The 11,743-nt window shown below is 36.6% G+C and overlaps 1 protein-coding gene across 6 annotated transcripts; it reads left to right on the plus strand.

The window, feature by feature from the left end:
- Window positions 1–228: 228 nt before the first annotated feature.
- Window positions 229–11,743, plus strand: LOC122072314 (protein REDUCED WALL ACETYLATION 2-like). 6 transcript variants are annotated; one of them, XR_006138377.1, is made up of 16 exons: window positions 231–636; window positions 3,943–4,034; window positions 5,623–5,760; window positions 5,847–5,903; window positions 5,989–6,061; window positions 7,184–7,342; window positions 8,109–8,258; window positions 8,350–8,605; window positions 8,679–8,995; window positions 9,074–9,162; window positions 9,266–9,328; window positions 9,484–9,540; window positions 10,488–10,584; window positions 10,670–10,828; window positions 11,271–11,489; window positions 11,573–11,743. XR_006138377.1 is itself a non-coding variant. In XM_042636911.1 (16 exons), exons 1-16 carry the CDS (start codon window positions 604–606, stop codon window positions 10,919–10,921), a joined length of 1,641 nt encoding a protein of 546 aa, XP_042492845.1. In that variant the 5' UTR covers window positions 234–603; the 3' UTR covers window positions 10,922–11,221. The 6 variants fall into 6 exon arrangements, 4 of the variants coding, with proteins under 4 accessions (XP_042492842.1, XP_042492843.1, XP_042492845.1 ...); XR_006138378.1 differs by having other exon boundaries at window positions 11,578–11,743; XM_042636911.1 differs by lacking the exons at window positions 11,271–11,489; window positions 11,573–11,743 and adding an exon at window positions 10,913–11,221 and having other exon boundaries at window positions 234–636; window positions 8,679–8,800; window positions 8,909–8,995.

An 11,743-nucleotide genomic window follows, 5' to 3' on the forward strand; every position in this document is an offset into this window, starting at 1 on the left:
TTTTGTAAAGAAAAACCTAAAAATAGTTAATCATGTAATTTATTTATTTATTGTTAAGCCTTAGATACAAATCATTATCATCAAATTTGATGATGGTAATGATATTTTTTTGTTCTCTTGGTATGGGTATGATGATAATGATAAAGATGAGGGGAGAGAAAGAGAGAGAGAGAGAGAGAGTGGCATTTTCTGTAATTTTATAGTATCACTTCAGCAATACACCGGCCCCAACTACCGACTTCATACTCTCTCAACGAAAACTCTGCATTAAAGTTGTTTGTTTACCTAATTTAATCCTTGAATGGAGATGAATGAACATCTTTACCCGAATTAAAGTAATGCTATTCGACAGATTCCATTTCGTTCAATCCATATTAATTTCCTAATCGTTTCAGTGTCCACGCTCCACACTACTAGGCCACTGCCATTTGCTTCATTGTACGGAACCCCATTATTTCGTTCGCAACCGACATATTTTTATTCAGAAGATTTGATCAGATCTGGCTTTCCAGTGGATTTCTCTGTAGTTTTGTGGATAATGCTCGTTGATTTAAAGCTTGTTTCTCTGTAAATTATCCTTTGTGTTGGTTTTCTTCAGCAGAAATGGAGATCGCAGGACCTGTAACTCCTGGTCAGGTAATGCAAATTCTAAGAGGATTTTTGAGTGTTTTCTTAGTCATTTTGGTTCTATAAGTTTGACGAGTCTTTGTAGATCATTGTAGTTTCTGCGATTCTACCGATGTATTTGATTGTTTTGTTGAAAGGGGGGGGTCCTTTTATTGAATTTTGAATAATTGGTATTGAAATTTTCAAGCTGCTGGTGTTTGAGGAAAGAATTTGTTAGCTGTAACTTGTTTCCAACGATGTTGTAATTTGTACTTTAGCGTCAGAATGCTGACATTTTGTCTGAAGTTATAGTTTCAGTTACTTAGCTCCTCCCTGTCCGCGTTAGTGTCGTGATTACTTCCATAGCATTGATATATAGAACTGAGAAAAAAGGAGGAAAGAAGAGTAGCTAATTTTATTATCAACATCATGTACTAATTATGTGACGTTATTTCGTTGTTCTTAATTTCATAGTCTCATCTCTTGATGTGTGGAACAAAGTTGTAAAAATAGCAATGATATGAGAGATATACTTATCTTTGACCAAATGGCTACCAACCAGATTGATTGCAATGTGGCTGTGCTTCATGAACAATCACAAACTTGTCTACCGTAACAATTTAACTTGAAGGTGCTAGGAGATACAATGGGGCTGAGTCTTGCCACCGATCACTCTCCTTAAGACTATAGACGTCCCTATGGTGTAATATGGGTAAAATGAGTCAGCCTCCAAGAGATGAAACAGCCCCAACAGGCCTCTCCGGTAGTTGTTGCCTCGCTTCCTGGGCCATCTCGGGACACAATTGGGTTGTGCTCAATAAATAGGGACGAGAATGAGAACACTTCTCAAAACAATGAAAATTGGAGGCAAAAACGGGAGTTTAGAACACTTAGAATCGTACTTTGAAGTATCTTGAGCATTTGTATTTATAGTGGAGATTTCAAAAAAGGCCCAAAAGATGTATCTAAAGAGAAAACATCATAAACTAGTTGTTGCCCGCACCCAATGCATTATGGATAGTGTGCAAAGCAACATCGCTGACACTGGCGACACATCAGATGACGCTCATCTGATGAGAATAAAGCCTCATTCAATGTCAGACATAGTGCGAAAAGCAAAAAAGAAACTTCACACACTAAGTCCTTGCCTTGCCATGCCATGACACGGCTCCGCTTGGCTTGGCTTGGCATGGTATGGCATGTGTGCATGTGTGTGAAATTAAACCCCAACCCCCCCTCCCAAGGACAAGAAAGCAAGTGTGCCTTCCTTTCATGGAACCCTACCCTTGGAGTTCCCATTATACAATATAAGCTTCACTCGATTTTCCTCCATAAGGAATGTGGAACTAAAGAATTCCCACCCCTTTGCTTTACTAGAAGCAACATCGGGAAGGTCATGGGTTCAAACCTTGCGGGAGACACAACAACCTAAACCTTTTTGAAAGCGGTATAGAGGTATTTCGAAACTTCATTTGAAATAAGTACAACAAACAAGATGCTAAAGTTGTAAACCTCTGGGTATTTGGACTTTTGATGTCGCTGGTGGACCAATGGCGGTCGTTATGCTTTAAGCTGTATTAGAACTACCACGTGGTGTTTCTTTCATAAATATTTCTTGCCTCTATATAATTTAGATCAGATAGAGTATCCTTTTTTGGCTTTTCTAGAAGGAGCATTTTCTCACAAGCTCCCTTTGAAATAACCAATTCAGTAGGTTCTCTCTGTCTTTTGCTGTCTTTGCATTTCCTACTAATGTTAGATGAATTCTGTAAACAATAGAGAAGAAAAGAGAGAGAGAGGCTATTTAGGTAATGGGAGTCCCAATCAATGAGATTGGGCTGCCCTACTTCATTCATTATATAGACTAGCAAATTACACACTCCTAGTAGGAGTAGGAAATTTACTCCTAATAGGAATAGAAAGCAATAAAATAGGAAACAAATCTAACTCCTAATTCTAATCCATTAACCACTTATTGTTAGACTAGAATACTACCAAGGGGAGTCATGGCTTGCGCTGGACAGATGGCCATGACTTCTCTATATCACGCAATACTTCTAACAAATTCATAATATTGCAGTTGTCCAAATTGAGTGGGATTTGGTAGTGATTCTTAAGTTGTGTCAGTTCTATGGGTTCTATGGAGTGTTTAGTTGTGTCGGTTCTATGGGGGTACACTGTGATGTTATTTCTTATTTAAGTGTAAAGTACACTTATGTCTAGTCTTTAGTTGTGGACCCGTCTTTAATTGTAATTTGTTGCTTTTACATCAATATAAATAAGTGCCCCACCCACGGTTAGTGTTCTGCTCCTCACTCAAATCTTGGGCAGTGTTCTATCATCTACTCGTCTCTCTTCCTTATGTCCAGGTACTGATTCGGGTTCTGTTATTGTTACATGGTATAAGAGCTAGGAGGTCGGGCGTTTGATCCCAGTTAAGTGCGAAGGGTTTGTGTTATGTGTTATCGTGCCCCTTTGGTGCCACTTGATGGTATCATGTGTAGAGCTGTGTGTGTGTTGGGGGGGGTGTTATTGTGTGTCATATACATTGTTGTGGCTCTTACCTAACGATTTGAGTGTTTGGGATAAATGGTTGTAATGTTGTGGCTCTAATCTAACAGTTCGAGTGTTTGGGATAAATGGCTGTAACAGTGATCAAGCTACCCATGCACATATCTGACTTGGTGCAGGCATACAACATCTTTATATGTGCAGAGGGACGTGCTTGCTTGTAGAAACTTGAGGTGTACTTAATGGCCTTTGAATCTTTGAAGCATGAGTAATGTTATTGGCAAATGCCATGGGGGATTTAGCAGGGTAAAGCAAACTTATTTGTAAATGTAGGTTTTGAAGACGTAGCTCAAGCTCAAGTGGTTGTCATTGATTTGACCTCTCTCTGGAAATGATCCTCCCTCATTCTCAACCCAGAGGTCATGGATTCTATTCCAGTTCATTCACATTTGTGTCAAGATTGACCATTCGCTATCCATTGGTTCACATGCTTGAGAATTATTTTAATTATTCTGCAGGTGTGGTTGGCTCAAAAGTTTGAAAAACTTACTCTTAACAATTAACTACATCAGGAAACATCAATATAGAATTATGTCTCAATAGCCCATATGGTTTTCCTCTCGAATCTCAAGAAAATAATCACATTTTAATTTGATGTATTATGAATATATGATATTTAAATTTCTGTAAGGAGTGGCTCTTTATGTCTTTCTTTTACCTTACCATCATTCTTACCTTCTAATTTAGTATTTGGGTCATGCTTTAAATGTTTATTATGACAATCTGAAGTCTGAACATCATACTCAAGTCATGTATTCGTTGCAGGTTTCATTTTTGCTTGGGATTATCCCAGTATTTGTGGCATGGGTTTACTCGGAGCTGCTGGAATACAAGAAAAACTCAATTTCTTCTAAAGTGTGAGTTACACATAATTGCTATTGAGCTTGATTTCCCATTCCAAACTTTTGAGATTGGTCCTTGATTTGTATTCAGAAACATGGTAGACCACGTAAAGAAACTTTTTTGACTGAATTTACCATACACCAGTTTGTATATTCCATGAATTCAAGGGACTTACTTGTTTAAACTTGCCATTCTAGCAGTATATTGTTCAACTCTTTACATTTTTTGCTCTGTCTTCCAAAATTTTCCAAATGAAGAGGCTGAGCTAGCAAGGAGAAATGTAGCACTTGAAAATGCTGTCCTCTATATTTTATCTCACAGATGAAGACTGGATGGTGGATGTTTTCCATTTTGTGTTATTCTTCAAATACTTGATGTCTTTATCCTTTGCTAACTATTATATTGAGTGCATTTTCCATAATTCATCCACTCTTGAATAGCTCATTTATGTCAAAATTTCTGTTTCTATCATGTAGTTTTCAATTATGTTCTCTGAGTTGAATTGTTTAGTACTAAAATTTCATTTGTTACTTGAAGTTTCGCTCTGGCATGTGATTGGGATCTCCCAACCACAGAAAAAAATAAAATAAAAGAAGAAAAAAAATTGCCGAAGGAGGTAAAATAATTGAATGTGCATGGAACCTATCAGATTTTCTTTCATCATGGGCATCATAAAGAGGAGGTGAAGACACATACAGGGCTCACTAGTTACAACTCATTACTCATCTCCATTTGCATCTTATCTTTAAAATAAGAGGAATACCCTGTTACTGGAAATCTGGAATGCCAATCCTGAAACTTAATAGCACTAAGTCTGGCATGAACTCTAGCTAATTAATCAATATTTTGTAGGAAAATGTTAAAAATGCTTTAGTGTGTCAAAGGGAAGTAAAGGAAAATTATAGGCCATATTTGACATGGTAAATTGCATGGTACATTTCTTCTATTGTGTCTATCCGCATGTGCTAGCTATTGTATTTGTGTGGCAATATAAATTATTAAAAAGCAAAAAAGGGGAAGAGGAAGTGTGGTTAGAATGAAAAGATGAACAGTTATTGGTGTATGTATCTGTATTATATTATATTTTAAAATATTAAATTATAAATTACCATGAATTTGTATCCATACGCATTTTATTTTTGCAAGGTGCTGTTCCTGATGAACATGACAAGTGGCACTTGTTGCTTCCATATAGGTATGGTGACTAAAATGATGTGATGTGACAAATATATCTTACTGTTATCCATGGACTGTTATTATGCCAACCAAGTCACTCAATGTACAGATAGAATCAAACACGAGTATCAAAGGTCCAAAACTGTATTACGTGTATCTTTATAGACTGGCGAATCATGCACAGAGGGTGTTCAGGAGATTATAATATTTTATATGCGCTAACAAATTCTATATTGTTCTTTTCTTCACTTACAAGTTGCAACTTAAACCTGAGTGTTGTTACCAGGCATCCAAATGAAGTTCTTTTTTCTTTTCAGGATAGGCTGTGGTTCTGGTGGTTACACACTATTGTTATATGCACTTCTCTCCAAACATCCGGTCTTTCCTTTGAAGAAATACTAATTGAATTTATCTTTCTAGTGGCAGGAACTCTGATGTCAATTTGGTTGAGTTGGGTAAGGAAACGGTTAAAGAAGATGAAAGAGCTGTTTTATTGGAGGGGGGAGGTCTCCAATCAGCTTCTCCTAGAGTTTCAAGTTTGTCTGTGACATCTAACATTGTCAGGTTTCATAGGAAAAAACATATCCATTGTAAAATATTATACAGTATGTAATTTGTATTATCTATAACATATTGCTTGTTTGGTTCAGATTCTTGCTGATGGATGAGTCATTCTTGCTTGAAAATCGACTGACTTTAAGAGCCATGTAAGTGAAGTTGCTATAAAGATTGTTAATTACTTAATTTCTTTGTGAGGGTCTGATGGATAATGAAGATTTGATTTTCTTTCAGATTCGAGTTTGGTCTCATGATGGCCTTCTTTTATGTTTCTGATCGTACAAATATCTTTGGAGAATCAAAAAAGGTGCTCTCCTGTTAATTTAACATTTCTAATCCAATGTTATTTGATGCATTACCCAACCTTAGTGGGCATATCCAACATTATCTTATCCATCAAAAAGGGAAAAGTGCAAAAATTATCTTGAATAAATGAAAGTAATTACGTGGTTGAGCATTGTGGAAAACTCTTGAGTCATTCATAGGGAAGAGGAAAGAAGATGCCGGTGCTCTATTTGTGCTAGTTCATTCCTTATGTTTCTGAAGGGTAAACTATATCTGAGCTTCCTCACAGTTAGAGTATCTTGAGTATGGTTTAATTATACTACAATATAGGTATCCTTCAGGACTAAAATAGGTACAAGTTGAAGGGATTGCAGAAGTGATGGGTTCAGGGAAGACTCAGTTTCCATAAATTGGTAAATGGTTATTATAACAGATAAATTAATGGCTGAACGAGTTCATAGAACTGAATATTGAAGGGTGCAATTTTTCAGCAGCAGGTTAAAAATCAGGTTTAAAATGGTGCTACTTTGGCGTGAAATAGAAAAAGGGCAGGTACGGTCCTAAATGAGGAAATAGAGTTAAGGTTGGAACTAAAGTGGGAAAAAGGTAAAAGGGGGGGGGGGGGGAGACCTTGAAATGCAATTCTTTGCCCTTCACTTTTGATTCACAAAGTCTGTCAGAGTTAAATGTAAGTCTGGTTCTAGCTCTCAGGTCGTTGTAGTCACTTATTTAGCTCCTGAGGAATGACGGTGTTTAACCTGTCATTGCTCAATCAGGGAGTCATACGGTGTGAATGAGGGATTGCAATAGTTAATGGAGCTTAAGGAGATTATGAAAAATCAATACTGTACAGCCTACATATAAAGATACAACTGAATCACTCTAAACATTAGTTCCTTGCAGATGTATCATCTGAGTTGATGTATTTCTTCGAGGGCTGTTTTCTTGCTGTTTGGATTCATTATGCCCTCTTTTGTTTTTTCTGCCTTTTGGGTCTTCACCAATATAAAGTTCATTCACAGCATTGTTTTGTGGCTTGAAAGATGGAATTAATTAAGCTGTTTGTATTATTCAATATTAGTTTCCTCTTGCAAATTGTTTTGGTACCTAATTTCTTCCCTCCCCCCTTTCATCATGAATGTAGAATTACAATCGGGACCTTTTCCTGTTCCTCTACTTCCTTCTCATCATAGTTTCGGCGGTGACTTCTTTTAAGATCCACCATGATAAGTCGCCATTCTCAGGCAAATCCATACTTTATCTGAACAGGCATCAGACAGAGGAATGGAAGGGGTGGATGCAGGTTAGTAGTTCCACGACATGATAAACACACATTATTTTTTTTATTAATTTTCTTGAATTTCATTTTATCAATGCTGAAATCGACATGGAGATATCACTTGACTGGTGGGGTTTGTTAAAAAAATTTAAATTTTTAGCGTGATTGTTGAGAGTGCAGCACGTTTTATAAATTTGAGATCACCCAAGAATGTCTTCCACTTCATCAATAGGCTTGCATTAACCTAAGTTGCATGCCTAATCAGAATGTACTGGTTTATGACATGCTTAAATACTTCCTTTTATCTTCATTCTCTAGCATATACTTTTTATCTCTTCTATGGGATATACTTCATCTCACCACTTGCAGAAAATTTGCTTGGCTAATTATTTGGGAACTCTTTCCTGGCGAAAGATTCTATGATTCTGCTAAGCTTCTATTTGTTGTTCTTCTTCTTCTGGGTTTGGGGTTCCAAAAACAATTAAGATAAAATGTCATGCATAGTATGCAAATATACATGGAAAGAATTATAGTTTCTTTTTTCTTAAGCTTTTTTCTTCTCAAACACTGAAAATTCGCCTCCTGCTCATATCCATAGAGTTCCATTTGAGTGTCCTTTTCTCTCTCTCTCTCTCTCTCTCTCTCTCTCTCTCTCTCTCTCAATTTATTTAATTATTATATATATATATATATTTTAAGTTTAAGCTGGTGAGGTTATACTTTATAGGGATTCTGAGATCATACTGCCACACTTTATCGGGGCTTTTATTCTCTCATATCTTTTACCCAGGTATTATTTTTGATGTATCATTACTTCGCTGCAACCGAAATCTATAATGCAATCCGTATTTTTATTGCTGCATATGTGTGGATGACGGGATTTGGAAATTTCTCATATTATTACATCCGAAAAGATTTCAGTCTCGCAAGATTTGCTCAGGTAATTTACCACTTAATATCTTTCTCTCTTGTCTTTTCTTTTTTTCCCATTATCAATATGTTCCAGACACTAATGATAATTTCTTGGGCAGATGATGTGGCGGCTTAATTTCTTGGTGACATTTTGCTGTATGGTGCTGAATAACAGTTACATGCTATACTACATATGCCCCATGCACACTCTTTTCACACTTATGGTTTATGGTGCCCTTGGTATTTTAAACAAATATAATGAGATTGGGTCTGTCATGGCTGTAAAGATCGTTTGCTGCTTTTTGGTGGTTATTCTGATATGGGAAGTTCCTGGCATATTTGATCTCGTTTGGAGCCCATTTACTTTTCTTCTTGGTGAGTAACATGTTAGAGGTTTATTTCATTTTTCCTTCTTTTGAATTATTGCTGATCCCACACAACGGTCTAGGTTACATCGACCCAAATCCTTCAAAACCAAAGTATCCACTATTACATGAGTGGCACTTCCGCTCAGGGCTTGATCGCTACATATGGATCATTGGAATGATATATGCTTACTATCACCCCACTGTAAGTTTTTGTAGTCAGACTGCTGTTTTCAGATTCATTTTGGGTCCTTGCTTGGAAATATTTTCTCCATATTTATTTTTCCAGTCTCATATAATTTTGTTAGTACAGGTTGAAAGGTGGATGGAGAAACTGGAGGAAACAGAGGCCAAGCAAAGAATATCAATTAAAACAGCTGTTGTGATGGTTTCTTTAGTGGTAGCTATCTTTCTCTTCAGCATTATGTTTTCCTCTTAAATATTTATTTCTGATGCATACCTTTCTTGCTTTGTGTAGGTGGGATATCTATGGTTCGATTATATATACAAGCTGGACAGAGTTACCTACAATAAGTACCATCCTTATACTTCGTGGATTCCCATAACGTAAGAATCTTTCCCTTTATGTCTAGGGATATGTTTAAAAAATATTTTTAAATTTAATTAGTTTATAATGTGCTTTCCTCCTGTCCTTTTCTTTTATGATCAGTGTCTACATATGTTTGCGAAATTTCACACAGCAGCTCCGTAGTTTTTCTCTGACTCTCTTTGCGTAAGTTGCCTTTACTCTAACCAACCACTGAAATAATTTCTGATTTCCTAAGTTGTCCATTTTTTGTGGAGGAATAGCTTGGTAAATTATGGCATTTTCTGCTAGCTACTTTTTACTGTAACTAGTTTTGAAATAGTTTGTCTTCAATTCTTTAGATGGCTTGGAAAGATTACCCTGGAGACGTACATCTCACAGATCCATATTTGGTTAAGGTGTGTACATATCATCAATTCATCATCCGTTATTCTGATTAGGTCTTGATGAAAACTCAATCCAACTCAACTAAATGTTTCTTGAATTAATTAGGGTGGGCTTGTATCTCAATGAGACCTTATATTTTATTATTTTTGAAATAGGTTACAACTGTTTGTTCTTTTACTAGGCAGATTTATATTGCATGATTAGTTGACTGATTTGCAATAATGAATTAAGTATTTCAATAATTGATGAATTATGAGCTGAACTAAGGTTCTTTGCGAGGTTTAAAGTGCCTGTAACATATCCACCACATCTGTCCAACATGTTTTTTTTTTTTTTTTTTTCCAGTCTGACAATACAATGCTAATGGTAAACCAAAATTCTCATTAGTGTCAAATTCAATAGCATTGATTGGATCAATACCGTGGGTTATTTTTTTATTACATTTTTCCTGGCGTGGTTTTCAAGTCTGTTGGTTTTCTTCATGAAATCTCTGTAAAGAGCCAAAACAGCTGCAGTTTGGTTTTGGACTAAGATCTTGGGTAATCTACATTAGATCATTTATCTATTTTTTGGATCCGACAGAATATGCAAAATCATATTTGCATGGATTTTTCCTGGAGCAGCAGTTGTCATTGAATGGTAGTATCTGCTCAGGGTAATTATGTGCCCAATGTGTACAGTAGTATTATTAGATGGGTGAATCAGGAAAAAAAGGGTGAAGGTTTCATGGAAAAATCTATCAAGTTTTATGATATCTAATGGTCATGCATATTTTCTGATATGGGGACATTTCCATGGTGGGTCCCCCCAATGGCTTGTTTGTTTGCTCGTCCCCATGTTCATGCTAACAATAAGGTGGAATATCAAAATCATCCCTTCCAAGATTTCCTGAATTCTCAGGCAGAGTAATCAATTTTCATGGATTAAACTGTTATATCTTTCTTATGAACTTTCACAGATCACGCGTGCCAGATGGACAGCCTCACTGGTTACTGTCTCTTATCCCAAACTATCCATTGCTGAACTTCATGCTTTCTACGTCCATATACATTGCAGTATGTAAAAAGTTACTTGAACTAAAATTCTGAAATAGAGTAGAAATAAATCAGGAATCATTTAGTCTTCCGTCTTTGGTTGCAGGTTTCGTATAGACTCTTTGAACTGACAAACACATTGAAGACAGCATTTGTGCCAAGTAGAGACGACAAGCGCTTGATGTACAACATGATCACAGCAGCAGTTCTCGCAAGTGCCTTGTACTCATTGTCCTTTGTTTTGCTACTAGCACCTTCGATGCTGGTAAGAATTTTTAGTAAATAAATGAAAATAAAGTTACTTGACCTCATATGCATGTGTGCATTTATTTTATTGGGTTCTGTTGAGGTTCATTGACGATGCCCACGGTTTAAGCGGAATTGGCAACCGGATCAGCCTCCATGGAATAACCAATTCAGCAGGAATCGACCTGTACTGTAAAAGGCAAGTACAAATTGGCCAATCCAAAGCGGCCGGAATAGGAGCCAGCCGATTCCGATTCTTCAAACCAGGATGACGCCCTAAGATGTCGAACTTCAACACCTTACCTGAAGTACCTAATGAATGATAATTGGGACTTGTCGACCTCATGTCACCAAAGAATTGATTTTTTCATTAGCATTTTGTAGTATTGAGGCATTTGTCGTCTTTCAGAAAGCCATTTGATCTCCATTTTGTTAATAAATTCATAAAATGATACTTGCAGGTATAAATTTGAGCATAGAGAGTCTCAATTTTCAGTTCCTCCACGTTAAAGAGCGTGTTTGCTCTCATAATATAGAATTCACCAGACATGGATAGCAGAGCCTGACTTGCAAGAATGGATGCACTCGCATCGATGATCACTGGCATTTGAGGGGAAGGGTTAAGATGCTAAAAGGTTTGTTAAAATGTGCATCATATCAATTGTACAGGCTCAGATAAGGTATTAGTTGAGCTTCCCTCTTCAATTCCCCCCCCCCCCATAAAGTGATTCTGAAGCAGAGTTCTACATTTATGATGGACCAGGACAGTGTGACAGCAGCGGAACGAAGTCCCTCATTACCCTAAGTAATATCAATTTGAAAATTTTTTATAGGTGAATAATTGAAATGTTAATTTTTTTTTTTGGGTTAAGAATTGAAATGTCAATTACAACATTAAATTAATGTGAAAATGTTAAACAAGAGTTTAGCATCA

This window comes from Macadamia integrifolia, chromosome 2 (assembly GCF_013358625.1).
Source record: "Macadamia integrifolia cultivar HAES 741 chromosome 2, SCU_Mint_v3, whole genome shotgun sequence".
Classification (NCBI taxonomy): domain Eukaryota; kingdom Viridiplantae; phylum Streptophyta; class Magnoliopsida; order Proteales; family Proteaceae; genus Macadamia; species Macadamia integrifolia.